Source organism: Topomyia yanbarensis, chromosome 2, assembly GCF_030247195.1.
Source record: "Topomyia yanbarensis strain Yona2022 chromosome 2, ASM3024719v1, whole genome shotgun sequence".
Taxonomy (NCBI): Eukaryota; Metazoa; Arthropoda; class Insecta; order Diptera; family Culicidae; genus Topomyia; species Topomyia yanbarensis.
The window spans coordinates 334,695,716-334,722,765 of record NC_080671.1 but is presented as its reverse complement, the minus strand read 5'-3'; the positions used below and the strand labels follow the sequence as shown (position 1 = coordinate 334,722,765).

The window sequence follows — 27,050 nt, the reverse complement described above, 5'->3', positions numbered from 1 at the left end:
AACATTGCTTTGCTCCCCGCACCAGCTGCAGTTTCTCCTTTCCTCACGCGGTATTCCTTCATCGCACGTTCCGTCAGTTTGTGGTTCTCTTTTGTAAATGCGAAATAATGGCTGCAGATCAGGCTCAGTTTCACCAGCTGCTAAATTCCCTGCTCTCGACCGACAACGATGTCCGAACGCAGGCGGAGGTACGTTTTTTCCGTCCCGGAAGACTTCCGGCGTGTTTTTGAGTAGAAATCAACACCGAATCGTGCACACAGGTGAACCTAGATAGGTCGAAGTGCGGAAGTGGTTTTGCTTTTTTTTTTTCCTTCGATAATCGCCAATCAATTCTCGACAACGTGTTTTTCGCGGAAAGTGATTTTTCGGGAGCTTTCACCACAGCATACCCAATCAATCCGTGGCAAGTGTGGAAGTTAAAAAGTGGCAGAGGCAAAGGCCGGAATATTTCTGCACGGGTGTCCGCAAATGTGATGGAAGAAGAAACATAAAACTGTGAAAATTGGTATGAATCAGCGCCCCTCAAGTCAGGTCGGGTGCGCGTGTGACCGTGAAAAAAAATTGGAATTAAGTTGTGCAATGGATGTTCACTATTATGGACAGATTTAACTATAAGTTGCTCCGTTACGGCCAAATTAGTGACTAATTATTATTGTTTTGAAAGGCCTTGGGAATTTGTGGATATATGCGCATCATGTTTTCTGATGGCATGCAAATAGAAAAAATCAATGATTTTAATACTGTTTGATAGGTTCGATCCCTAATATGTTTATAGGAACTGCCCAGCTAAATCTAGACCTTCGAATAATTTTTTTATGATAAAATATTATTCATAGGGTTTCGACCTCACCATGTTCAAACCCGATTCTAGTTATTTAACAGAATTCTGGAAAATATAGTTTACTTCATTCTCATGTATAAGTACATAAATACGAATGAAATACAAGTCACTAATTCGCATTGTTGATAAAACTTTATAAAATATGTATTAAACAAACTTAAACATTAATAAGTAATGATGCATTGATTTTTAATTTCAATTCTTTAATTCTAATGCCTTCTATTCAAGATTAGTTGATTCAACCATCATCTTTATACGACCCAAAATCAGTTATTTGGCAGGAACTTTCCTGGTGATTAACGTCTGATATGGTTTCGTTAGTATGTTTGTATGTTTTCGTTATCAATGATAATTTGTAATAGTAAATTTATTGAGTACGATCATATCAGGTCAAGGAAGAGTAGTTTGTTAGATTTTATTTTCGGGGCAGGGCAAATTTCAGATTAAATAATATTTCTACTCAAAACAACTTTTTACTGATCCAACTCATTCTTCCCTAATTCATTTTTATCCCAAATAGGAGGCCTACAACAACATACCATGCGAAGGCAAGGTGACACATCTGCTGGGCGCGATCCAGAACCCGCAGATGTCCGAGGAAGCACGGATGATGGCAGCCGTTCTGTTGAGACGGTTGTTTTCCGCTGAATTTCAGGAGTTTTATAATCCGCTCCCCCCGGAATCGAAAGAACAGTTGAAGCAGCAAGTACTGCTCACGCTGCAGCAAAACGAAAGTCCTAGTCTGCGGCGAAAGATCTGCGAGGTCGTGGCCGAAGTAGCGCGTAATCTGATTGACGACGATGGCAATAACCAGTGGCCGGAATTTCTGCAGTTCCTGTTTCAGTGCGCGAGTGCTCCAAGCGTGCAGCTGCAGGAGTCGGCTCTGCGAATTTTTTCATCCGTACCGGGAATCTTTGGCAATCAGCAAACACAACATCTCCAACTGATCAAACAGATGCTTATCAAGTACTTGGATCCCTCGTCCGATCCAGAGGTTCGTTTCCAGGCAGTTCGAGCCGTTGGAGCATTCATATTGCTGCACGACAAAGAAGACGACGTCCAACGACAGTTCAACGATCTATTGCCGCGTGTTATCATGATCACCGCTGAAAGTATTGATCAACAGGATGATCAAACTTTGATCAAGCTGTTGATCGATATGGCTGAGAGTGTGCCCAAGTTTTTGCGGCCGCAGTTGGAACCCATTTTCGAGATGTGTATGAAAGTTTTCAGTAGTCCAGAGGTGGAGGACAGCTGGCGTCATTTGGCTCTCGAAGTAATGGTATCGCTATCGGAAAATGCACCGGCGATGGTTCGTAAGCGCGCCGAAAAGTATGTCGCCTCCTTGATACCCCTGGTTCTGCAAATGATGACCGACCTGGAAGACGACGAAGAATGGTCCGTGTCGGATGAAATCTGCGAAGATGACACGAGCGACAATAACGTTATTGCCGAGTCGGCATTGGATCGTCTCGCCTGCGGGCTGGGTGGGAAAGCCGTTTTACCCCACATCGTAGGAAACATCCCGAACATGCTCAACAGTCCGGATTGGAAGCAGCGGCACGCTGCCCTGATGGCTATCTCCGCCGCCGGCGAGGGGTGCCACAAGCAGATGGAAACCATGCTCGAAAACATCATGCAAGGTGTTCTCAAGTTCCTGATGGATCCTCATCCGAGAGTGCGTTACGCTGCGTGCAATGCAATCGGGCAGATGGCCACCGACTTTGCGCCGATTTTCGAGAAAAAGTTCCACGAACAGGTCATTCCGGGTTTGCTAAGTTTGCTGGATGATGTCCAAAATCCGCGTGTGCAGGCGCATGCTGGAGCAGCGCTGGTCAACTTCAGCGAGGATTGTCCGAAGAATATTCTTACCCGCTACTTGGATGGTAAGTTTCTTTCGTTTGTTGTTATCTTAACAGAAGCCAATTCATTTAATCACTAACTTCCCGTCGCAGGTATCATGGCCAAGCTGGAAGCGATCCTCACCACCAAGTTCAAGGAGCTAGTGGAGAAGGGTACCAAGCTGGTGCTGGAGCAGGTCGTTACCACCATTGCCTCGGTGGCGGACACTACGGAGAAGGACTTTGTCGGTTATTACGATCGGTTGATGCCCTGCCTAAAATACATCATCCAGAATGGTAACACCGAAGAACTGCGTCTCCTGCGGGGCAAAACCATTGAGTGTGTTTCGCTGATCGGTCTGGCCGTCGGTGCCGAGAAATTCATGTCCGATGCGTCGGATGTGATGGACATGCTGCTCAAGACGCATACCGAAGGCGACCTGCCGGATGACGATCCGCAGACTTCGTATCTGATTTCGGCCTGGGCACGAATTTGCAAGATTCTGGGCAAACAGTTCGAGCAATATCTACCGTTGGTAATGGGGCCAGTTATGAGGACGGCTTCGATGAAGCCGGAAGTTGCCCTGCTGGACAACGACGAGGTACAGGACGTGGAGAGCGATAACGACTGGCAGTTTGTCAATCTGGGAGAACAGCAGAACTTTGGAATCCGTACGGCTGGTCTGGAGGATAAGGCTTCTGCTTGCGAAATGTTGGTTTGCTACGCTCGCGAGCTGAAGGATGGATTCGCCAATTATGCCGAGGAGGTTGTTCGCCTGATGGTGCCGATGTTGAAGTTCTACTTCCACGATGGAGTCCGTACGGCTGCTGCTGAATCGTTACCGTATCTTCTAGACTGCGCCAAGATAAAGGGACCCACATATCTGGAAGGCATGTGGTTCTATATCTGCCCAGAACTTCTTAAAGCAATCGATTCCGAACCGGAGCCTGACGTACAGGCTGAATTGTTACACTCTCTGGCCAAATGCATCGAAACACTCGGTGCTGCCTGCCTGTCGACGGAAGCAATGGACGAAGTGCTCAAGCTCATTGATAAGTTTATGAACCAACATTTCCAGAAAGAGGATAAGCGTGCTCTGGCTCGCAAGGAAGAGGACTACGACGATGGCGTTGAAGAACAGCTGGCCGAAGAAGACGACGCGGACATCTATCTGTTATCGAGAATATCCGACATCATCCACGCGCTGTTTCTGACCTACAAGGACGGATTTTTACCATTTTTCCAGCAGGTTGTGCCGCACTTTGTCAAATTACTGGATCCGACTAAAGCCTGGGCTGACCGACAGTGGGGATTGTGCATATTCGACGATCTTATTGGTAAGTTTCTTTTTAATTCGATGCGACCGTCGAAGTGCATTTTTTCAATGATGACGTATTCAATGTATGACATTGCAGATTGATTACGAAATTCTCTGAATAATCTGGCTTAACCTTTTCTGAATCATTTGTTGCCATGCTCGACAAAATTAGTGCTCAAGAGAAAATCAATTTCTAACTTGTGATATTTTCAATTTCTTTTTCTTTCGCTCTTTTATGGCTCTGTTTCAACTTCCGAACTCGGTTGATGACTCATCGTTGAATGTTATTGACGCGATTTTCGTGATGGCCGCGATAACACAATGCATTTGAATCCAATGTATGCACACAGGTGAGTTTGATTTTTGTTTGTATTTTCGGTTTATCCATCCGAGCTTTTTGTGATTTTTTTTGTCTTATACTGGATCTTTGTGATAAGATTGCATTTAATTAAGTTGAATGGGCAAGTTTTGTTTTGAAGCTTTTTGTCAACGTTGGTTGAAATTTTGATGGATGTTTTTGTCGTCACTGACAGCTATTGTTTTAATATTGGGGTACCGCTTCAAATTTTTATTTAAGCGACGCTCTTTGATTTCCCTCTTCCCTACAGCATACGACCAAAGGCTTGTTAGCCGATCCGTGTTAAAGTTAAGCATGCTCCTGCTGGTACCGCTGGGAGGTGAGCGATAGAAATTCTATTTCAAAGGTGAATTTTTGCACAGAGGTGCCTCATGTGGCACAATGATACAGCTTTGCCAATTGTTAGAGAAGCATAAATTAAACTCGAATAACTTACCAATCAGTATAAAACTGTGATGCCCTTTGCTGTAGCAAGAAATCGTCTCCAGTTCACTCGGTCCATGACTGTTTGTCGCTAACCTCACAGGGTACGACGACTCCTCAGGTTGCCTTCGGTTGATTCACCTTGCGCGCTGCGCATCTCTTCTCCTTGTACCTAGCAGATTAGTTTCGAGAACCATTTTGCTGGCCTGTCGTGGTTGTCCAGCCAACCACCGTTGTTCTTCAAGTAACTGTTGCACTTCGTGGTTCAAACGCCGTTTCCACATTACGTCATTCGTCCTCCGCCAGTATACTACAGATTTCGTGGTAAGCTCGATTACCTGATAGAATGCGCCTGTGAGTTTCTTTGCTTGGTTCATTGTCGGCAATCACCAGTAAGCCCAAATACATGAATTCACTTCGATATCGTTGCTATCAATCGATATACTCGATGGGAGGTGTAATGTTTCTTCCTTCGAACCTATTGATCTCATGTATTTCCTCTTGGGTGCATTTATGGACCAGCCCAGTGTTGCTTTTCAACCTTCAGTTGGATGTGCGTCTCTACTATTGTCTCAAGATAATGTGCCACAATATCAACGTCTTCGGCGAAGCCAAAACACTGAACATTTCCGGTAAAAAAAAATCTCACCCGTGTCTTCGCTCTTTTTATCATACCTGCTAAAACTACCGTAGCTCTCCGAGATTTAAAAGGACTCGAAAGTGCCTCTGATACGGGAGCACGTCGTTTGGCATAAGTTCGTTTGGCATAAGTTCATTTGGCATAAGTTTATTTGGCATAATGTTCATTTGGCATAACAGCAGGTGACACATGCTTTCGTTTGGCATAATGTTCATTTGGCATAATGGTCGTTTGGCATAATGGTCATTTGGCATAATGGTCGTTTGGCATAATTTGAAATATCCATTGAAATCTCTTATATTTAATGTTGACGCCTAATGTGGTGACGCCACATCGCTTTAAGTATGGTAGTTAAACTATTTGATAGCCCCTATGTTTGAGTAACCCGAGCAAACGAGTGAGTTGCTGGTGAGAGGTAGCCACTTCTGACGGCCGGTCGATGACCACCTCGGCCCCTTGGTCTCGGTTATGCGATATTTCCAAGGGCTATTTGGTATATTGATTCAAAGAACTGCTCATGTTTGAAAGAAGGAATCAACCCCTAAGTTTGAGCAAACGAGTGGATCACCAGTTTACTTCCGAGCGCTATTTGGTATACAAATTCAAAGAACTGCTCATGTCTTAAAGAAGGAATCAATCCTTGTTTCTGGCAAATATATACGTGTATATTTGCCAGAAGGTTGATTCCTTCTTTCAGTCATGAGCTGTTCTTTAAATTTGCATACCAAATGGCCCTCGCAAGTAAACTGGTGATATACTGGTTTGCCCGTTTTACCCAAAATTAGAAGTTGACTCCTTCTTTCAAAAATGAGCAGCTCTTTTAATCTGCATGTTTAATAAGTTCGCTAGCAAAGTGTTGATTTACTCGTTTGCCCGGATTACTTAAACATAAGGGTTGATTCTTCTTTCAAATATGAGCAGTTATTTGAACCTATATACCAATTAACCCTTGGCATTGTCGCATAACTGAGACCAAGGATCCGAAGCGGGTTCCGCCGGGTTCCGATGGTGCGTCGGCGGCCCCTCGCGAGCAAACCTGTGATCCACTCGTTTGCCCGGATTACTCAAACATAGGGGCTATCAACTAGTTCAAGTCCGACGGAGCGGAGCGATGTCGGACAGCACCGAGTTTAAAGCGATGTGGCGTAGCCACATTAGGCGTCAACGACTAGTAACAGAAAATTCAACGTATTTTTTAAATTATGCCAAACGAACATTATGCCAAATGACCATTATGCCAAACGACCATTATGCCAAATGAACATTATGCCAAACGAACGTATGTGTCACCTATTGTTATGCCAAATGAACATTATGCCAAAAGAACTTATGCCAAATGAACTTATGCCAAACGAACTTATGCCAAACGACGTGCTCCCCCTCTGATACTTGAACATAATTGGATCCATTGTCCGTGAACCAGTCTACATGCGTTATAGGGAGTACTACGAAAGGCCGAATCACATAAGGCCGAATTACAAAAGGCCGAAGCACAAGATCAAATCGCTAAGGTCATTGTAGTAACCCATGGCGTTATTGATAAGCTGGTGCATATCATGTCATGAATTGATAGCTGAAAACTGCTTTAATTTAGTTTTGATTAAATTAAATTCAAAAGAACAGTTCATGTTAAAAAGAAGGAAAAATACCCAAAAAGATAGTTTAACATGGCATAATTTCTAAAAATCTGTTCAACATTGATTGACCATTTTTCGTTAAAATATGCACTATCCGCATTACATATTTTCTGATTAGGTCTTTTCGGGCATTTTGTAGTAAATTAGAACGATGCTGGGGGTCATTAGTCAAAGGGTTATTCGACCGAAGGACATAAGGCCGAATAGTCATTAGGGCGAGGCACACTAAGTCGAATGCGATTGTATACTATTCCCCCGAAAATCATTCCCCAGAATTCCACTCCCCAGAATATCATCCCCCAGAATATACTATTCCCCAGAAAGTCATTTCCCAGAATGTACCATTTCCCAGAATTCCATATCCCAGAATGCACCATCTCCCAGAAAGCCATTCCCCAGAAAAGTTTATCTTTTTTTATTGATTTGATTTTTTCAAACGTACTACAGTTGTGATTCGCTGGTTGGACACTTTTTAACTGGACCGCTTTTTAGTTGGACCTCCGCTGGTTGGACCATTGTCCGACTAAAAAGCATCTGAGCGTCAAAATCTCGTGTCAAATTTACTTTGACAATCAATCTGACAATGTTTAGAGATGTGAACAGATGCATTTACACTGCCAACATCTCCTTTGGAGAGTTATTGACATTTGTAAGACGGACCCCACACTATCAGGGTGGGTTGCTGGCGAGTTACGGCGGGTTGCCTAGAACAATGTTTCAATAGCCTACCGCTCGCCAGCATGTATTTTAACACGCCTAGCCGCCATTTCGTTTACTGGATCCAACTAGCGAATCAAATTCGTTAGTTGGATAAGGCTGTGGCCCAACCAGCGAATCACGACTGCACTCGTTCTCACTTCCATCGAACGACTTTCTTCGATTCGGTCACATTTGAAATGATTTGCATTGTGTTGAAACCGGAAGTTAGGATGACATTATTTATTCCCAATTTAAATAAAGAATAGCTGACTTTCCCAAAAAACCATTCCACAGAAACTAAAATACCGAAGTGTTTTCCCCAAAAAGAACTATTCTCCAGAAAACAATATCCAGAATCATCCAATGCTCATAAGTTCATTCCACAGTTATAACCATTTCCCAGACATTTTTTTGAAGCGGGAAATTCTTTTGATGAAAATCAAAACATTTTTTCAGTATGTTGGCCATATTGCTCCACTCGAAAAGTGCACTGGTAGCAGAATTAGACAATAGCAATAGTTTTACTTTTCTTTTAATAATATGAACATACATATAGAACAAATCGCAAAATTCAGTACAGGTGTGTTTTTCAGTGCCATTTAACAACAACCATAGAAAGCGGTAGCCCCCTTCCTAGGATCCTAAAGAATGAATCAGTGTTATGTAAGTAAGGTTATTTGGCGAAACCAAAACTTTCTACATTACCTAAGTCAAGGAACTGATGCATGATGCACGATGTTAAGCTGGTACGGATAAGCCGTCGAAAGCGGCGGCTCCTCGCACAAATATCGTTGCACCAATTCGGCCAAAACACTAGCTACACCTTTTATACACGGTTCCAACCACTCATTTACAAATTAGTCAACCCTCAGGCCCAGGAGCAATTGGTTTATCCCCCGTATACTTGTGCATATGTCACTGGCGCCATAATCGGAAATGCGATAACAGTCCAAACTTGTAATATATTAAATTCAAAATGATCGGTAACATTGTCGAATAATTGTTGTCGAGTATTATGTCTGTAGCTCTGTGGTATAAGTACCATTTGACGTAAGGTATGAAAATACTTTCAACAATTTAGTGCAACCTGTTTGAGTAAATCGAGCAATCGGGTGGATCGTACATTTGTGTACGAAACATTCCAAATACAAAAGAAAGATAAATGCTCTAAAAACCCACGAACCCATTTGTCAAAATATGCATTCATTTTAATATGGATTCAACCAAAGCTCCAAAGAAGGAATCAACATATATGTTTGAACAAACCGGGCAGACGAAAAGATCACAAATTTGCGTGCAAGAGCTACTTGGCATACAAATTCAAAGAACTGCTCATGTTTGAAAGAAGGAACCAAGTCCTATGTTCGAGTCAACCGGTTATACGAGAGGATAACAGTTTTCTAGGTACATTCTGGGGAAGGGAATTCTGGGGAATGGCTTTCTGGGAAATGGCTTTCGGGGGAATGGTATACAACCGTCGAATGCACCAAACAGGGTGAGAAATAAAGTCTTTGGAACTGAAAACAAGATTTAAGCGAATGATCAGCTTTCAACAATTGGAATCGGCGTCAGCGGGATGATTCCAGAGCATTTAAGTTAGCTCGCAAAGCGTATAGAAATGTCTTAGATCTGCTGAGCGGGCTGGTTGGAGAAACCTATGCACAAATATCTCCAGTCTGAACGAGGCAAACAGATTAAATAAAATTCTCTCAAAATCGAAAGATTTTGAGATGGACTCTTTAAAAACCAGTGATGGTGTTTATATGACGAACAAAAAAAGTCCTCGATTGTCTTTTCAACACTCATTTCCCGGGTTGTATGGATCCGGAGCTGAACAGTGATTACGCATCCCATTCTGGTGATTCGGACTCGTGCGCGCTAGCACGCACACTGGTTACCACCGAATCGGTTAAGTGGGCAATTGACAACTTTGCTCCATACAAATCGCCTGGAAAAGATGGAATCTTCCCTTTACTACTGCAAAAGGGGTTTGATATCCTCAAATCTAATATCCCTAAAGCTTGGCGAGAAATAACCGTTAAATTCATTCCCAAAGGTGGGCGCTCCAGCTACGAAGAGGCAAAGAGCTTTAGGCCTATCAGTCTAAGCTCTTTTCTATTGAAAGCTTTGGAACGGATAGTCGATCATCACATCAGAAATGAGTGCTTGGTGGAGTATCCGCTGCATAAAATACAACACGCATATCAGCGTGGGAAATCTACGATCACACTGCTTCATGATGTTGTTTACAACATTGAGAAAGCTTTCTCGCTCAAGCAATCAAGCTTGGGTGTATTCCTGAATATTGAGGGTGCTCTTAACAATGTGTCCTTCCAGACTATTCTGGAAGCGACGCGTGGCCATGGGGTATCTGCATGTATCTCGGGTTGGATAAACGCAATGCTTAGCAACCGCATTCTTTGCTCGTCACTGAGACAGGCAGAGATAAGGAAGTTGAGTATTTGCGGCTGTCCACAGGGTAGCGTTCTGTCGCCTTTGCTATGGAACCTGGTTGCCGACGGCTTGTTGAAAAAGCTCAATGAGCTTGGTTTTCCAACCTACGGGTTTACTAACGATTATCACATATTAATTACTGGACTGTGCATCGGAACAATCTTCGACTTAATGCAACAAGCATTAAGAGCTGTCGAACAGTGGTGTCAACACGTTAAACAGTTAATCCAAACAAAACCTCAATGGTTCTTTTGACGAAGAAACGAATAACAACCGGGGTTCGTCCCTTACAGTTCTTTGACTCTGAGTTACTGTGCGTGGATCAAGTCAAGTACGTTGGAGTTATATTGGATTCCAAATTGAACTGGTCAGCTCACATTGAGTTTAGTGTCAAGAAAGCGTGCCTGGCTTTTGGACAATGCAGACGAACTTTTGGAAAGACCAGGGGTCTCAAACCTAAATACATCTATTGGATTTACACGACAATTGTACGTCCAATACTGTCATACGGATGTCTTGTGTGGTGGCAGAAGGGAGAGGTGGCGATGGTCCAGTCGAAGCTAAACCTTCTGCAAATAATGGCGCTCATGGCGTTGACCGGTGATTTCACGACTACTCCAACTGCTGCCCTTGAGGCCCTGCTAAACATCAAGCCATTACACATTCACTTTAAACAAGAAGCACTATCATGTGCTTACAGGCTGCAGGTTACTGGGCTTTAGAGCAGTAACCATATTGATCTTTCTACCAGTCATACACGACTGTGGTCACAAATGGTTGCATGGGGTGAAGACATTCTTGCTCCCAGCGATATAACACTCACATGTAGTTTTCCTTACAGAACATTCCAGGTGAAGTTTCCCTCTAGAGAGGAGTGGTTGTCTGGCTATTTGGAGATACAACAACAAACGCAAGTGGCCTGTTACACTGACGGTTCTCTGATGGAGGGACGTGCTGGTGTTGGTGTCTACTGTCACGAAATGAGATTGGAACAATCTCACTCGCTAGGTAGATACTGTACTGTATTCCAAGCTGAAATCTTCGCGATTATGTGCGGGGTACAATCGGCCCTTCAACAGGGATTGTCCGATAAAATTATAAATTTCTGCTCCGATAGTCAAGCTGCAATCAAAGCCCTTAGCTCACGGTCCAAGCTAGTGATCGCGTGCCGAAATTAAATCGAAGAACTAAGCATTGTCAACACTATCCACCTTGTCTGGGTGCCCGGACACTCCGGTATAACTGGAAATGAATGGGCTGATGAATTGGCCAGGGCAGGTTCAGCGATTGACTTCGTTGGTCCTGAGCCCGTTCTGCCAATTTCGACAAGTTGGACAAGGGAAATAATACGGTCCTGGGCTTCGTCCGAGCACCGCAATTATTGGAGTAATCTACAAAGGTGTCGCCAAACAAAGGCGTTTCTAACGCGTGACTTCGAAAAATCTCCTACATTTTTTGAATCTCCACTGCGGCATGCTGACCAGGGCCTTAACCGGGCCACTGCAAACTCAATTATCACATGGCAACGTGGCGCTGAGTCCTTTTCATGTGATCTTTGTGAATCTACTTCCTCCCTGCTCCTTCTCCTTTCCTTCCGCTCAGGTAATGATGAAAGACACGGCAATGCACAAATCCCAGACTACATACGTGGAACGTGCCATTTGAGCTAATATATTCTGATACCTGATACATGTGTTTTTCTATTCTATTTCATTAGTCTGTTTCTTTTGTACATCTATTAGTTTGCTTTTCCATTATTTATGTATATCAAAATAGTATTGTTCAATTTATACACTTCTAGTCAAGTTCTTCGCATTTTTTCTTTATTCGCCATGTTATGGTTCCTTTTATTAGTATATCTCTACTATACGCTATCTATACTCATATAGGTACAAACGCTCGTGGCCTTCGCGATAACACAAACCTGGCCACAAACGCGACCATGCAATTGCAATAATCCACACATACTTACGCCCGCGATTTCGCCTACATTAAAAAACCCCGGTAGTTAAGTAAACGTAGCATCTTTAGACTTCCAAACGCGGTCTCGAACATTAACCCACCACTCGCGCGATCATGAAACGGACACGTCCGAAAGTTTTACCAGTCTGGACTAATGCCTTCAGTTGAACCAATCAAAAAAGTGACGCTCATATTCACTAAACAACACGTTTCATGGTGACATGACCTGGAACTCAAGTGATATGGGGAAACGGACTACTATCTGTACTATACACTAAAAATTAAGCATCAGATTCACGGTCCGCGCGCGATCAAACAAGAATACACGCTACATCATAAAATCAAAGCGTTAACGTACAAATGCTCGAGCCCTTCGCTACGATACACGCGATCGCGAGTCCCTACGCCCGCACATACCTGAATCGTACAAAGAATATCACATTCAGAATCACGGCCCGCTACAATTGGCCTAAAGTAGTGTTTTAGTAGGCGACATTGCCTGTCTCGTCTGCAAATTGTAGTATGTGATTCTGACGGGGAGCCCTTCCGAGAACCTAGCTCTACAGCTCCAGTAGGACAACCCTCGAAAAAAAAATATTTACGACACTTTTCTCGTTGCATATTTGCCGCTTTACTGGGATAAAGCCTAATGTGGCTACGCCACATCGCATTATTCATGGCAAATGCTGTCCGACAACGCTCCGCTCTGCCGGACTTCAACTAATTTAAGCCCCTATGTTTGAGTAATCCGGGCAAACGAGTGGATCACAGGTTTGTTTGCGAGAGGCCGCCGCTTCCGACGGCGGGTCGGCGGCCACCTCGTCCGGCGGATCCTCAGCGGCTTAACGCCGCTTCGGATTCTTGGGCTCGGTTATGCGGTGTCGGTGCATTCAGTTGTCCATGGCTGAGGGTAATCACAGGGTACCCAACCTTAAAGATGGCTATCGAGTTTGACTTGCCCATTTCGTAGAAGGTTGGGTATTGTTCATTTTTTTTGTTTCGGTCTTGGATACATCTTTATCTTTTTAGGTTGGGTCTCCTTCCTGCACCCACTACTGTTCGGCGAGTCAGTGTCCGTCGAACGCTGTCGCTGGGCGGGTGACTAATCTATTGGGAATTTTGCCAAATCTAGCACTCAGCAGCCGCTCATAGTGTTTATTTGTCTCTCCGCTTAAGTGACGAGTTCCTCATGTTCCTCTTGTTTTATTCTCGGAGCCCTCCGACCCACCGGTTGCTCCGTCCGACTGGTATGTATCCTCCATTGCCACTGCCGATCCTTGTCTCTAGGTGAAGAGTTAAGAATGTACGAAGCGCAGGATACAACATCCTCCAACGAGCCACTATTCAACAGTTCCCAAAGTTTGCTTTTAGCGTTATCGTTCTCTGCCACTAGAAGCATAATTGTCCCATGTGTATAGGGATTCCCATAGCACATGGGACAGTTATGCTTCTAGCGGCAGTTCTCCTCTTGCACATCCATCGCTGCAATTTCCTCCAATCTCATGTTTACAGTGTTTTAGTGCTTTCCGTTTTTTTTCCACGAATAGCTAGGAAAAGAAAATCAGCGCTGTCAGAGGCCTGCTTAACAGGGTAAGGTCAAAAATACTGTGGGTGCGCCCTGGTGCCTTACAGGCGCTGTGCGTGGCTTGGTATTTGTTATCACTTCGAATCCCAGTCCTAGTTCTACGTAGAGCTGGGGTTCGAAGTTTTGATGCCCCCGCCATTCATCCCTCGGAACGGATTGCGATACAAATTTTACGGTATGGGTTTTGAGGCTCGTCGGGATATTGTCCCGGCCTCTGCGTCATATCGTCCCAATATTGTGTGGGGCATGCCATCCCTTTAGCAGTGGGTTTCATCTGGGGATGATATTCCACCCAGGGGAGTAAATTAGACTATTGTAGGGGGTGAATTATACGGGGTAAAGTTTAATTTGTTATTTTACCATCCCTTTTATACATATTGTTAAAGTGTTTCAAGAATTAATATGCTGGCGGGGAGTGTCCAGGAACAGGCTTGTAATTGAAAAAAAGTGTGATATTCACCCAATTGAAAATCATACATTCTTTTCTGATAGGGGAATGATGGTAATCAATTTTCTGAAAGGGGTACATGTAATGAAAAATGCTGAAAACTGCCCTACAGGATATCGCTTTATCAACAGCTCTAATTCAGCAAAACCTGATTGTTTAAATAATGCTATGTTTCTAAGTAACTTTTTGTTAATTTCAGATCATTTATTCATTTAAGGTATTCTAGAAATTGGTACATTCTGGGAAACGGTTTTCAGTGACTGGTACTCTCGAAGAAATGGTTTTTTGGAGCATAATTCATACTGAAAACTCTTCGGTGTTTTAGTTTCTGGGTGATGGTTTTCGGGGGAAAGTTGTAGAGCCGCTTGTTATTTCACTTCCCCTTTTCTGCTGAGGAAATAATAAGAAGACACGGCACGACACACAGAGATCGTACAAGTTGAGTCCATTAATTCTGATTAGACCGCAACTCAAATGTTTCCCAAGCATACGTCAATACCCTAACCCACATCCTGGTCGTATCCTGTGGCGTTTTTCTGGTCTGCATGGAACATGCAATCATTGGGTGGCCTTGGATTGAATTGCGCTATCATTGCTCTCACTTCTAACGAATTTATTTTGTCCATTCCAGAATACACTGGCCCTATGTGCGCACAGTACCAGGCTTACTTTTTGCAACCGCTGTTGGAATATATCAAAGACAAGCAACCCGAAGTACGACAAGCAGCGGTGTACGGATGTGGTGTCTTGGCACAGGTAAACTGACACATCGGTCATTTTTGCTCTTATACTTTTAACGTTCGTTTCTCTTCCGCTAGTTTGGCGGCGATCAGTTCGCGTTGACGTGTGCGCAGGCCATTCAACTGCTGGTCGAAATTATCATGATGCCCGGAAGTCGCGATCCGGAAAACGTGAACCCGACGGAGAACGCCATCTCAGCAGTGACCAAGATACTGAAGTTTAACAACAAGTCCATCACAAACCCAGATGAGATTATCGCTCTTTGGTGAGTTAATTTCTTTTGTTTGGTTTTGTGCTGCGAATGATAATGATGAAATTACATAAAACGGTCTTACGCGGCAATTGCCGACCTTGGTGAACACTAGTTTGGCTTAACCTTTTCTGAATGAATTATTTCACTAAAACGCATTGGTTGTTTCCATTTAAAAGCGAACTAAACATAAGGTTGCATTTCACAGGTTCTCCTGGTTGCCGGTGGTGGAAGACGATGACGAGGCGATTCACGTGTACGGTTACCTGTGTGATCTGATTCAAGCAAACCATCCTGTAGTGCTGGGCGAGAACAATTCCAATTTGCCGCGGATCGTATCGATCTTTGCCGAAGCGTTCTACCGGGAAGCAATGTCCGCAGGTCACCCGGACTCGACACGAATGCTGGCCATTGTCAAGCAAATCGAATCCAGCCCAGACATTTTCCAGGCGTGCATAAACCAGTTGACGGCGGAGCAAAAAACGGCCTTGGAGGAGGCCTACCGAACTGTGGCTGCTGCCCAGTAAGAGTTGAAAGATGAAAACACCAGAGTAGTAATGGCGTTTTTTGAGTGAATAGGTTTTTAAAAAAACGAGAGCGACTGAGAGAGCATGAAACATGTAATGTACGAAAGAGAGTGAGGGCAGAATTCCATCGGGCAGCATCCTAGCGTTCTAGACAGGAACGGATTTGCGATATATTACTTATTCTTTGAATTTTCATCGGTTCGCTCCTTACGACATACGCAGGAAAAATTTAGAAAGGAATGAAGTCACGATACAAGGCCACGTCCCCTATTAAAACTTATATGGCTCGAACGAGATTGAGTTAAGAGAATATTATATATAAATCTATATAGTCGTTTCTCTGCAACACACACACTAGCATTCAGTCTAGACTTATTTTGTAATTATTTAATCGTATCTGTTTGCTTTCCTTTTCAACGCGACGCATAATACAACACAGTTTTAGGGATTTTCGATTAATGCCTTCAAAAAATCACAATAAAATAAGTGAACCTGCTTGACACATTTATGCAAGTCTCATTGAACTGGGATTTTATTTTGGCTATGTTATACAGCGCAACGATATAATGGTCTTAAAGGAGGCAATTGCTTTTTTCGGAAAGCTAGCTCCAATCCCGCATTTAGATCTGTCCAGTTTAGCTTACGAATATTTGTGATCAACCACACTCTAGAAGGATGTGCGCTGTACAAGATCAATATAATAGAATGAAAATACTATGTATGAGCTTTACCCCAACTAAGTTGGGTAGTCTTCGTTTATTGGCGCTTCTTTGTTACATCATCATTACCACCGGCATTACTGTTTACTTGTGCTTAGTACGGTATCTTATTCGCCCGGACATGATCTTCTTTGTTGTTTATTGATCGCACATTTGCGTCTGAGGGCACACAGTTGTTTTTTATCGCTTGACAAACATCAAGATCTGCGAAACTAGTACCGACCAAGTGGCTTTTGATTTTTCTAGGTTAGTTCCACTTTAGGTTCCTCCTGGTGTGTCGTTATTCAACTGGAAATAACAGTTCCGCATGTAACTACAATATTTTTGCACGTTTTCCATATTAAAAAGGCAAATTCTATATATTACATGAGAATAAATTCAAACGTATCTTCAATATTGAAAATAACAAAAATAGAATTTAAAGAAACTCCTTGGAATGGCGTAAACCTGTAATCAATTGTTTCAAGCATTCGTCCAGTGATCACCCGGGCATATACTCTTGTACTTGTCGACATCCTGATGACATGCTCAGCCCACGTTAGTCGTTCAATTTTAGCCGTGCGGGTAGGTGGTTTTCCAAACAGTTGTTTGGGACCTTTTTTTACAATGGAGAATGCAATTTACGCACTGACCCAGTACACGTGCTTAGTACATGCCAAGCTACCACACGGAGTGTACTGGAGTGTTGGGCTCCACCATGAACAAGATAATACCGACTAAACTCCATTGGGCTCCGCTATTATTCTCTCCAGGGACAGCCTCTCGGTATTACTTCTGGGGGGATGGCTGTACTTGATGTACTCACTCACTCTCGCTCACGTATTCATACATCTTGTATGAGGCTTACTTGGGTGCTCGCTACCTTTTTCGTACCTTGTGAGGCTTACTTTTGTGCTCACCTCTAACATACCATGTGAGGCTTACTTTTGTGCTCACACCTATCATAGCATGTGAGGCTGAATTGGATGCTCACCCTTCACTCCTCTGCCACGCCACGAGGTATCAATAGCGAAGTCCCAACATACTACATCGTGCCCGTCGTTTGTTACTCGGTGCGCCAGATTCTCTGTAGCCTGCAGGCAATCTGAGTGGTTGCGGTCGAGACTGCGTTCCACTTCTCCACTGCTTGACACATCCGCTGAATAAGGGTATCAGAGGTTGTGTCCCAGCCACAGACGTCACATTGCTCTTCTTTCGACGTCGAAGCGAGGCCGAGGACACTATGTGCTCGGCAGTTTCGTCAACACCTGAGCAGTCCGGGCAGACGGGGACTTCCCCATGGGGTCTACCCACCCAGCTCGATATGCTAGGTATCAGCCGATGGGTCCACCTACCTTTCGAGGAGTTATCCCACTCACGCTGCCATCTGGCGACCGAAGCCACTCTGTTGCACTCGCGAACTCTTCTAATGCCACGCAGCTCAAAGCACTCCTCATCTTCCCGGATGACCAGCCCGACTGGCATCATGCTCGCAGGATGCATCGTGTGATACCGTGCAATAAACAGATATCACTCTGAGGCACATGAGGCACGGTAGGTGCTCTCCAGTTTCTGCAGGTAACTGGTTACCCTCAGTGCTCCTGACCAGGACGGGCCGCCGTACCTGAGGATAGATACGGCAACGCCTGCCGATAGCCTACGTCTACTGGCGCACACCTTTGAGCTGTTGGACATCATCCTCGATAATGCCGCAACAGCAGTCAAAGCTCTCTTGCACGTATAGTTGACATGGCTGTCGAAGGTGAGCTTGTCGTCTATGATGACTCCGAGAGACTTCAGACTCCGCTGTGAAGTGATCGCGACTTCTCCCACCTGGATAACTGCATGTTGTGCCGACTTGCGGTTGTTGACGATAACCACCTCCGTCTTATGTTGAGCGAGCTCCAGGCCTCTCGCGCTCATCCATTCCTCCACCTTGTTGATCGTGTGTTCAGCGGTTAGTTCTAGCTCAGGGATTGACTACCTATAGATCTCCAAGGTTACGATCTTGACCCCAGGAGGGAACTTTAGTCTCAGAACCCCGTCATACATGAGGTTCCATAATACCGGGCCTAGGATCGAGCCCTGCAGGACTCCGGCGGTAATAGGAACCATTTTCTGACCAGTATCGGTCTCGTATAGTAGTACTCGGTTCTGGAAGTAACTTTCCAGGATCCGGTACAGGCCCACCGGTAGGCTAAGCCGGTGTAACGAAAGCGCGATGGCATCTCAGCTTGCGCTGTTGAATGCGTCCTTCGCGTCAAGCGTCACTAACGCACAGCATCGAATGCCTCGCCTTTTCCGTTGGATCGCTATCTTGGCAGTCTTTATAACTGAGTCGATAGCGTTTACCGTGGACTTACCCTTTCGAAAACCAAACTGATTGCTTGACAGGCCGTCCGTGCCTACTGAGTACGGGGTTAGCCAGTTGAGGATGATCCTCTCCAGCAATTTGCCGGTCGTGTCGATCAGACAGATTGGTCTGTACGCCGATGGGTCGCCTGGTGGCTTCCTGGGCTTCGGCAACAGCACCAATTTCTGCCTTTTCCATCTATCGGGGAAGCGGCTCTCGTCAGGGCACTCTGCATAGCTAGTCTGAACATGTTCGGGTTCGTTATGATCGCTGCCTTGAGAGCGCTGTTTGGAACTCCATCCGGCCCTGGACCTTTATTCATTGCTACGGAATTAGCCACTGCGAGTAGTTCTTCATTCGTCACCGGAGCCACCGTTTCGACAACGCCCACACTATCTTGTGGTGCAGGTGGCCAGGGGCTTGTAACTCGAGACGGGAAGAGTACTTCGATAATCGTCGCCAACCGGTCCGGAGACCGTTCTGGGGTGGAGAGCCCCCTTTGGTCTTGGCCGTCACGATTCTGTAGGCCTCACCCCACGGATTTGCGTTGGCATTCTCACACAGGTTGTCGAAACACGCTCTCTTGCTGCTTTTAATGGCCTTGTTAAGGGCCAATTTCGCAGTTCGAAACACTTCACGGCCGTTCTCTTTTGCATCCTCGGAGCGGGCTCTTTGCATCCTACGTCTAGCTCTGAGGTAGGCTGATCGTAGGACTGCAATCTCGGCATTCCACCAGTATACCGGGCGTCTGCCGTTTCTTGGCAGGGTTTTCCTCGGCATAGTGGCGTCGCATGCGCGTGATAGAACGACTACCAGCGCATCCCCGCTTATACTGTCGTTGTTGGCCTCCAGTCCCATGGCCGCGATGAAAGCTTCGATGTCGAAGTGATTGGACTTCCACCCGCGTACCTGACAGGGATCACACGCCCTCGAATGCTGCACACCGTAGTTGATCCTAAAACGAATTGCTAAGTGATCTCTATGGGTGTAGCCCTCGTCTACCCTCCATTCCATGCCTGGAACCAGACCCGGGCAGGCAAACGTTACGTCAATGCATGCCTCCACCCCGTTTCTACGGAATATGCTAGCGGAGCCATTACAGGCTGACACAGCGTCGAGTTTCGCAAGCGCCTCTAGTAGCGCTTGGCGCCTGCTATTTGTGCAGCGGCTGCCCCACTCTACTGCCCAAGCGTTGAAGTCTCCCGCTTTGACTACCGGTTTCCGGCCGACTAGGTCGGACGAGAGCCTGTCGATCATCTGATTGAACTGTTCTATGGGCTCCCTTGGTGGAGCGTAGCAGCTTCAATAGAACACACCATTGATCTTGGCAATCGCAACACCCTCGGCGGAGGAGTGTATTACCTCTGGAACCGGGGACCGTCCCGTTTTACAGATTGCCGCCATCCCAGACCCGTCCGACACCCAATTGCCGTTGTCGGCAGGGATGTTGTACGGGTCGGATAGGAGGGCGACATCTGTCCTCGACTCCGAGACCGACTGCCACAACAGCTGTTGGGCAGCTGCACAATGGTTAAGATTTAGCTGTGTGACGTTCATGGCTTCCTCTTATTGGCCTCACCGAAGGGACACGAAGGTCCACCCATAGCATGGTTACGGGCTTGCTTCTTAGCGGTGCAGATAAGGCATTTATGCGCCTTAGTGCAGCCCCGCTCTTTATGACCCTCCTCGCCGCAGCGACGACATAAGTTGCTCCTGTCTATTCCCTTGCATTAGTACGACTTGTGGCTGGACTCAAGGTACCGATAGCACCTATCCACTGAAGGCGGCTGGGGGTATCCTAACTGGACATACTGACCAGCCGATCTTCAGTTTTCCTTTCTTGGTTTCCTTTTTAGCTTCCGCCTTCAGTAGCCTGAGGTAGGCTACTTGCGTGCCAGAGAGTCCCGCTCTCAAGCGCACAGAGGCCCGCTCGATTACTGAGCTACATTATTCTGTGACGGCAGCGACGTAATCGCCTGCGGTCGTGAACTCACCTCACCTGGGCGCCTTTACCCAGGACCTCTTGGGGCAAGGTCTTGTACGCCGCACTAGATTGTGCGCCTTCAGCACTAAGAACATTTTGCCGGTCTTGGTGCGTCTCACGTCCTGCCCGAGGGCCGAGAGGCTTTCTGCCGCCCGCATTGACTTAAGGACGTCAGCATATTTGTCCTCGTCAGTCTTTACCCACAAGTCATCGCCTCTGTCCTTGGCCTTCTTTGTGGGTCGAGATGCGTTCGGCGTCGGCTTCTTCCTACTGACCAACTTCCAGGGATTTCGCCCCCTGTCCCGGTTGTACCGGATTACTGGTACCTTTTTTTTGCCCGGCGGGGTCATTTGCACCCCGGTTTACATCGCCCAAACGGCGTTTGGCCGGCACGGTTACACGCTGTTTGGTGTTGCTTTTTGCACCCTCGCCTGGCAACTTCGTAGGTCGCTTCAGGTTCGGCGCCGTCTTGCCCTTGTCCCTGACCTTCGAGGGGAAATAAGCCGCTGCTTTGAACGACTTGGCTGCTCCATAGAAGGGGAAGGCCCCCTCCAGTATTGCTTGGCCCCTGCTATTTGTACAGCGGCCTTGGTACCTATTCTCACAGCCATGTCATCTAATGAATAGAAGAAAATTCCGTTTTAGTCACTTTAGCTGTGAGAAAATTAGGCCCCAGTTTTCGTGACCGTAGAGGGCAACTGGCCCATTATTAATTTTGCGTAATAGCGCACTTTGTTCAATTAAACGGTGTTCAGCGAACCCTACACGAGAGAGGAATATTGTCAATAAAAATATTGACAAGACTGCTTCAATAGGCGGACTCTACACGTGTAGGAATATTGTCAATAAATCGATTATTGATCAATATATTGATCGAGTGAGGGAATTTTAAGCGGACCCTACACGTGCAGAAATATTGTCAATAAATCGATTATTGATCAATATATTGATCGTGTAAGGATATTTTGAAAATATTGATCATGTAGAAATCAAATGGGATTGGCGTATTGAAGCAGTCTTGACAATATTTTTATTGACAATATTCTTGTCCCGTGTAGGGTCCGCTTTAAAAATATTGATCAAGTAGAAATCAAATGGGATTGACGTATAGCGGACCCTACACGAGACAAGAATATTGTCAATAAAAATATTGACAAGACTACTTCAATACGTCAATCCCATTTGAATTCTACATAATCAATATTTTCAAAATGTCCTTACACGATCAATATATTGATCAATAATTGGTTGATTGTCAATATTTCCGCTCGTGTAGGGTCCGCTTATTGAAGCAGTCTTGACAATATTTTTATTGGCAATATCCTTGTCCCATGTAGGGTCCGCTATACGTCAATCCCATTTAAATTCTACAGAATCAACATTTTCAAAATGTGCTTACACAATCAATATATTGATCAATAATTGGTTTATTGCCAATATTTTTGCTCGTGTAGGGTCCGCTTTACAGTTCATGGGAGTATTATTGGATTAGCGTGCACGGTAGGGAGGCTCATTTTACGACACCCTTGAAAGTGAACATGGCTGGTTTGCAAACAAAACACCGGAGAACGAGATGGCAGCAAGAAAGGTTTTCAGGCTGGAACAGGAGGTAAGAACGAGCGGTCGCTAGCATTGGTGCGTGCCAAGAAGCGCGTGAAAAATACAGAGAGTATTGGTGAAAAAATGGCAGCGAGAATCGGTCCGGTCGACTTTGGCTGCTAATATTTTCACCGGCGCAGTGCCGCCTGGATTCCACGTTCTAGCGACAACTTCTACGTCAAGGGACTTGGTGTGAAATCAAGTTATGTGGCTAACGCGGTTAAATTGTCAAAGATAAAAGTTTACCCTGTGCCTAGAACGATGCACCTGCCGGGAGAAGGAAAGTCTCGCGCTAAACGGCAACAGCAATAAAAGCAGTGACTCCATTTTGTGTTTTGTTCGAGGAATGCCGCGTCCGCAAGGGAATAATCCTCTTCGAAATGGAGCTCGGTGGCCTCTTGACGAATGGACAGGTGCTACTGAGCCGCAGGCGAAAATTACTATCACGGAAAATACTCCGGCTTCCGTGCGACTGAGTTGTGTGTTGCGAAGATAGTCGTTTTCGGTACAAGAGGCAGGTCGCGATGTTCGCGTGTGTTCTGGAATCATAAGTGAAATCGCTGAGGATGGCTTCGGATTAACTGTCCGCATGCAAAGTGTAAATAGGATGCCGTGGGATGTTGTGGTTCAGGCACCGCGTGCCTCGTTCTCGCTAGACCACGCGTCATAGTCGGGCAGCAGCAGCAGAAATCGAGTGCGCCCGCTTCGTGAAGAGACATCGCCAGCCCTGAGACGGCAGAGTAACTGATTTGGTCCCAAGATGACCCGCAAGACGATGACCTCTTGGACATGATCATCGTGCACAGGTGAGCCTGCACATCCTCTGTTCCCTTTCACATGGGCATTTCGATTTGGGTTAGCCGAACTAATTATTTCTCTAACAAGGATTTCGGAGCCCGAGCATGCATGATTCCTTGCCATAATATGTCTCAGAATATCTCAGCTGCTGTTTAGTGGCAGTCAACAGTGAACCGAAACACATGCGATATCGTCACATCAACCGATGTTCCTAGTGATAGGCGTATTGTTTCTTACTTCGAGACTTGCTTGTAATTTTGTTGTCGCATTGATGACCAGTCCAACGCGAGTCCAATCCAATATGCTTTAATCAAATACATATTTGTATTTGCTTTAACCTTCAGCCATTACCTCAAAGTTACTTTTTAAAATATCTATTCGTCTGGCCTTCTTGTTAATATCCAAGGTGATATGAAACAACCGCCAAGAGAGATCATCCTTCTAAATGACCTGGAACGCTATGACGCAGTATCAGTGGTTATTGCACTCAGAAGTAACATCAACTGTCCTCTGCTGCCGAGCGTCTAGCTGCAGTTCATCGAAACCATGCGAAACCAAGATTAGGTCCATTTCGCTGCTACTTCCCTTAGATAACAACGATTCAGAACACCGACTAATAACTCCTGATGAGAAGACCGTCGAGTTAAACCGCCACTTTATCAGCTCATATACTGTCCATAATCACAAGTCGGTCCCATGTTCTATGGGGTTCCTTATCTACATGGGACTGACTTGCGATTAAAGGCAGTATAGGAACTAAACATAATTAGTCCGCATGATGCGGACTAATTTCGACAACATCCTTAACTTCGAAATCAAACATCTTATTGTCGAAATCAAACATCTTAGTTGTCGTTGTTTACCGATGATGTCACGGTCGTTCCCAATAATAGGGTCACTAGAGCGTTAACGTCGAAGCTCAAACAAAGCGTGGATGTCCTGAGAAATTACTTTAATAGTTGAAAGATTTGTATCAACTTGGCAAAGACCCAGGTCCTCCCCGCTCAAAATCTCCCAGACTTGTTCCGCCTGAGGATTGCAAAATAGACCGGCCAGCGGTGGAATGGTCCATTGATGCTGATTATCTTGGTCTAACCCTAACGGCACTTCTCGGACATTATCGACGTAGGGACCTATCGGGGCGCTAACATCGACTCGGACCACTATCTATCTGGTGATGGTTAAACTGCGTCCAAAACTATCCGTAGTGAACAGTATAAGATACCGGCGCCCGCCGCGGTATAACCTGGACCGACTGAGGGAAACCAACGTCGCGACAACATACGCGCAGCATCTTGAAGCAGCGCTACCACCGGAGGAGGAGCTCATCGATACTCCCCTTGAGGACTACTGGACCAGGACTAAAGCAGCCATAAGCAGCACTGCGGAGAGCGTCCTGGGATACGTACGAGGAGTCGACGAAACGATTGGTTCGATGGCGAGTGCCAAGAGATATTGGACAAGAAGAATGCAGCACGCGCAGCGATGTTGCTTCAAGCCACTCGTCAGAACGTGGAGTCATATCGACGAAAGCGAAAACAGAAGACTCGTCAGGACAAAAAGCGCCGCCTGGAAGAGTCTGAGAGAGAGGAGATGGAGCTGCTGTATCGCTCTCAGGAAACGCGGGCGTTCTTCAAGAAGCTGAATGACTCTCGCAACGGTTTTGTGCCGCGGGCCGAAATGTGTAGAGACAAGGAAGGTAGCACGGACGAACGTGAGGTGGTCGAAAGGTGGAGGGAGTACTACAATGAACATCCGAATGGTGCGCAGGCGAGCAATCGGGCGTTCGAGGAGGACGATTATGTCAGTGTCGCAGCCGACGGGGATGTACCGGCGCCCACTATGAATGAGGTTAACGAGACTATTCAACAGCTCAAGAACAACAAGGCAGCGGAACTCTTCAAGGTGGGTCCGGAGACCGACGGAAAGCATGTACCGAATAATCTACAGAATCTGGGACAGAGAACAGCTACCGGAGGAGTGGAAGGAAGTGGTCATCACCCCGATATACAAGAAAGGCGACAAATTGGGCTGTGAAAACCACAGAGCGATCACAGTGACAAATGCCGCTTACAAAGTGCTATTCTGTTCCGGCGCCACTGGTAAATGGATTTGTCGGGTGTTATCAGGCCGGTTCCATCAACGGCAGATCAACAAACGACCAAATCTTTACTATACGGCACATCCTCCAAAAATGACGTGAATACCAGGTCCCGACACATCACCTGTTCATCGACTTTAAAGCCGCATATGACACGGTGGACCGTGTAGAGCTATGGAAAATGATGGACGAGAACGGCTTCCCTGGGAAGCTGACAAGACTGATTAAGGCCACGATGGATGATGTAAGGTGTTGTGTCAAAATTTCGGGCGGCCTCTCGGGACCGTTTGAAACACGCAGAGGACTAAGACAAGGTGATGGGTTGTCCTGCCTGCTGTTCAATATAGCGCTGGAAGGTGTAATGCGAAGAGCGGGGTTCAACATGCGGGGCACGATTTTCACGAGGTCCGGACAGTTCGTGTGCTTCGCTGACGACGTGGACATAATCGGTAGAAACAAGGAGACGGTAGCAGATCTGTATACCCGACTGAAGCGCGAAGCAGCACGAGTAGGACTGAAGATAAATGTTTCTAAGACGCTGGCTACATGCTGGCTGGCGGAATCGATCGCGATAGGGAACGCTTGGGCAGTAGTATTACGATCGACGGCGATGAGTTCGAGGTGGTTGATGAGTTCATCTATCTAGGCTCATTGGTGACTGCGGACAATAACACCAGCCAGGAGATCAGAAGGCGTATTATCTCTGGAAGTCGTGCTTACTATGGGTTCCACAAAACTTTGAGATCCAGGAAGCTTCACCACCGCACGAAATGCGCCATGTACAACACACTGATTAGACCGGTGGTTCTCTACTAGCACGAAACGTGGACAACGCTCGAGGAGGATCTGCAAGCACTCGAAGTATTCGAAAGAAGGGTGCTGAGAACGGTCTTCGGTGGTGTGCAAGAGGATGGCGTGTGGAAGAGAAGGATGAACCACAAACTTGCGCGACTCTATGGTGAGCCAAATATCCGGAAAGTAGCTCAAGCTGGAAGGGCATGGTGGGCGGGACATGTTGTGAGGATGCCGGACAACAACCCCATCAAGTTGGTTTTCGCCTCCAACCCGGCAGGTACAAGACAGAGAGAAGCACTGCGTTCCCGGTGGCTGGACCAAGTGGAGCAGAACCTGGCGAGTATCGGGCACCTGAGAGGCTGGAGACAAGCAGCAACTGACCGAGTGACGTGGCGGAATATTGTGGAACAGATTAAATCATGTTAATATGGGGCCCTATTCTCACAGTCACGTCACTTAGTGACTAGAAGGAAATTTTGTTCTAGCCACAGGGTGACGTGACTGTGAGAATAGGGCCCCATGGGCCCTATTCCCACAGTCACGTCACCCAGTGACTAGAACAAAATTTCCTTCTAGTCACTAAGTGACGTGACTGTGAGAATAGGGCCCAATATCTTGGTCTAACCCTAAACAGGGCGAAATTGTTTTTTGTAAACAAACTTGATTCGCTCACTAGTCTTCTGCAGAGTGGAATTTCATGTAAAATATGCGTTTATGTAAATTTTTACTCTTCGTAGAAGTAATTTCAATTGTTTTCTGCTTTGAAATTATAGTAAATTAAGAGAAACCATCAAAATAAAAGTTTGTTTACAAATCTTATTCGCCCTTTTGCAAATTTAGTATGGAATTGTTTCCTCTTTAGATTAGTTATTTTCAGATGTTATCAAGTTGAACAAGTTCTATATTAGACATCCTAGAAACGTAAACTGCGTATTTACTATCAAAAATCAAATAACTACACAAACTAGAAACATGTTCAGAAAATGCCGGAGCGGAA

The 27,050-nt window shown here is 45.7% G+C and overlaps 1 protein-coding gene across 1 annotated transcript; it reads left to right on the top strand.

Moving 5' to 3' along the window:
- Positions 1–16,838, top strand: LOC131683972 (importin-5). The gene is made up of 6 exons (XM_058966399.1): positions 1–188; positions 1,362–2,727; positions 2,797–4,020; positions 14,839–14,963; positions 15,026–15,213; positions 15,407–16,838. The coding sequence occupies exons 1-6, from the start codon at positions 108–110 to the stop codon at positions 15,723–15,725; spliced, it is 3,303 nt and encodes a 1,100-aa protein (XP_058822382.1). The 5' UTR covers positions 1–107; the 3' UTR covers positions 15,726–16,838.
- Positions 16,839–27,050: the final 10,212 nt, after the last annotated feature.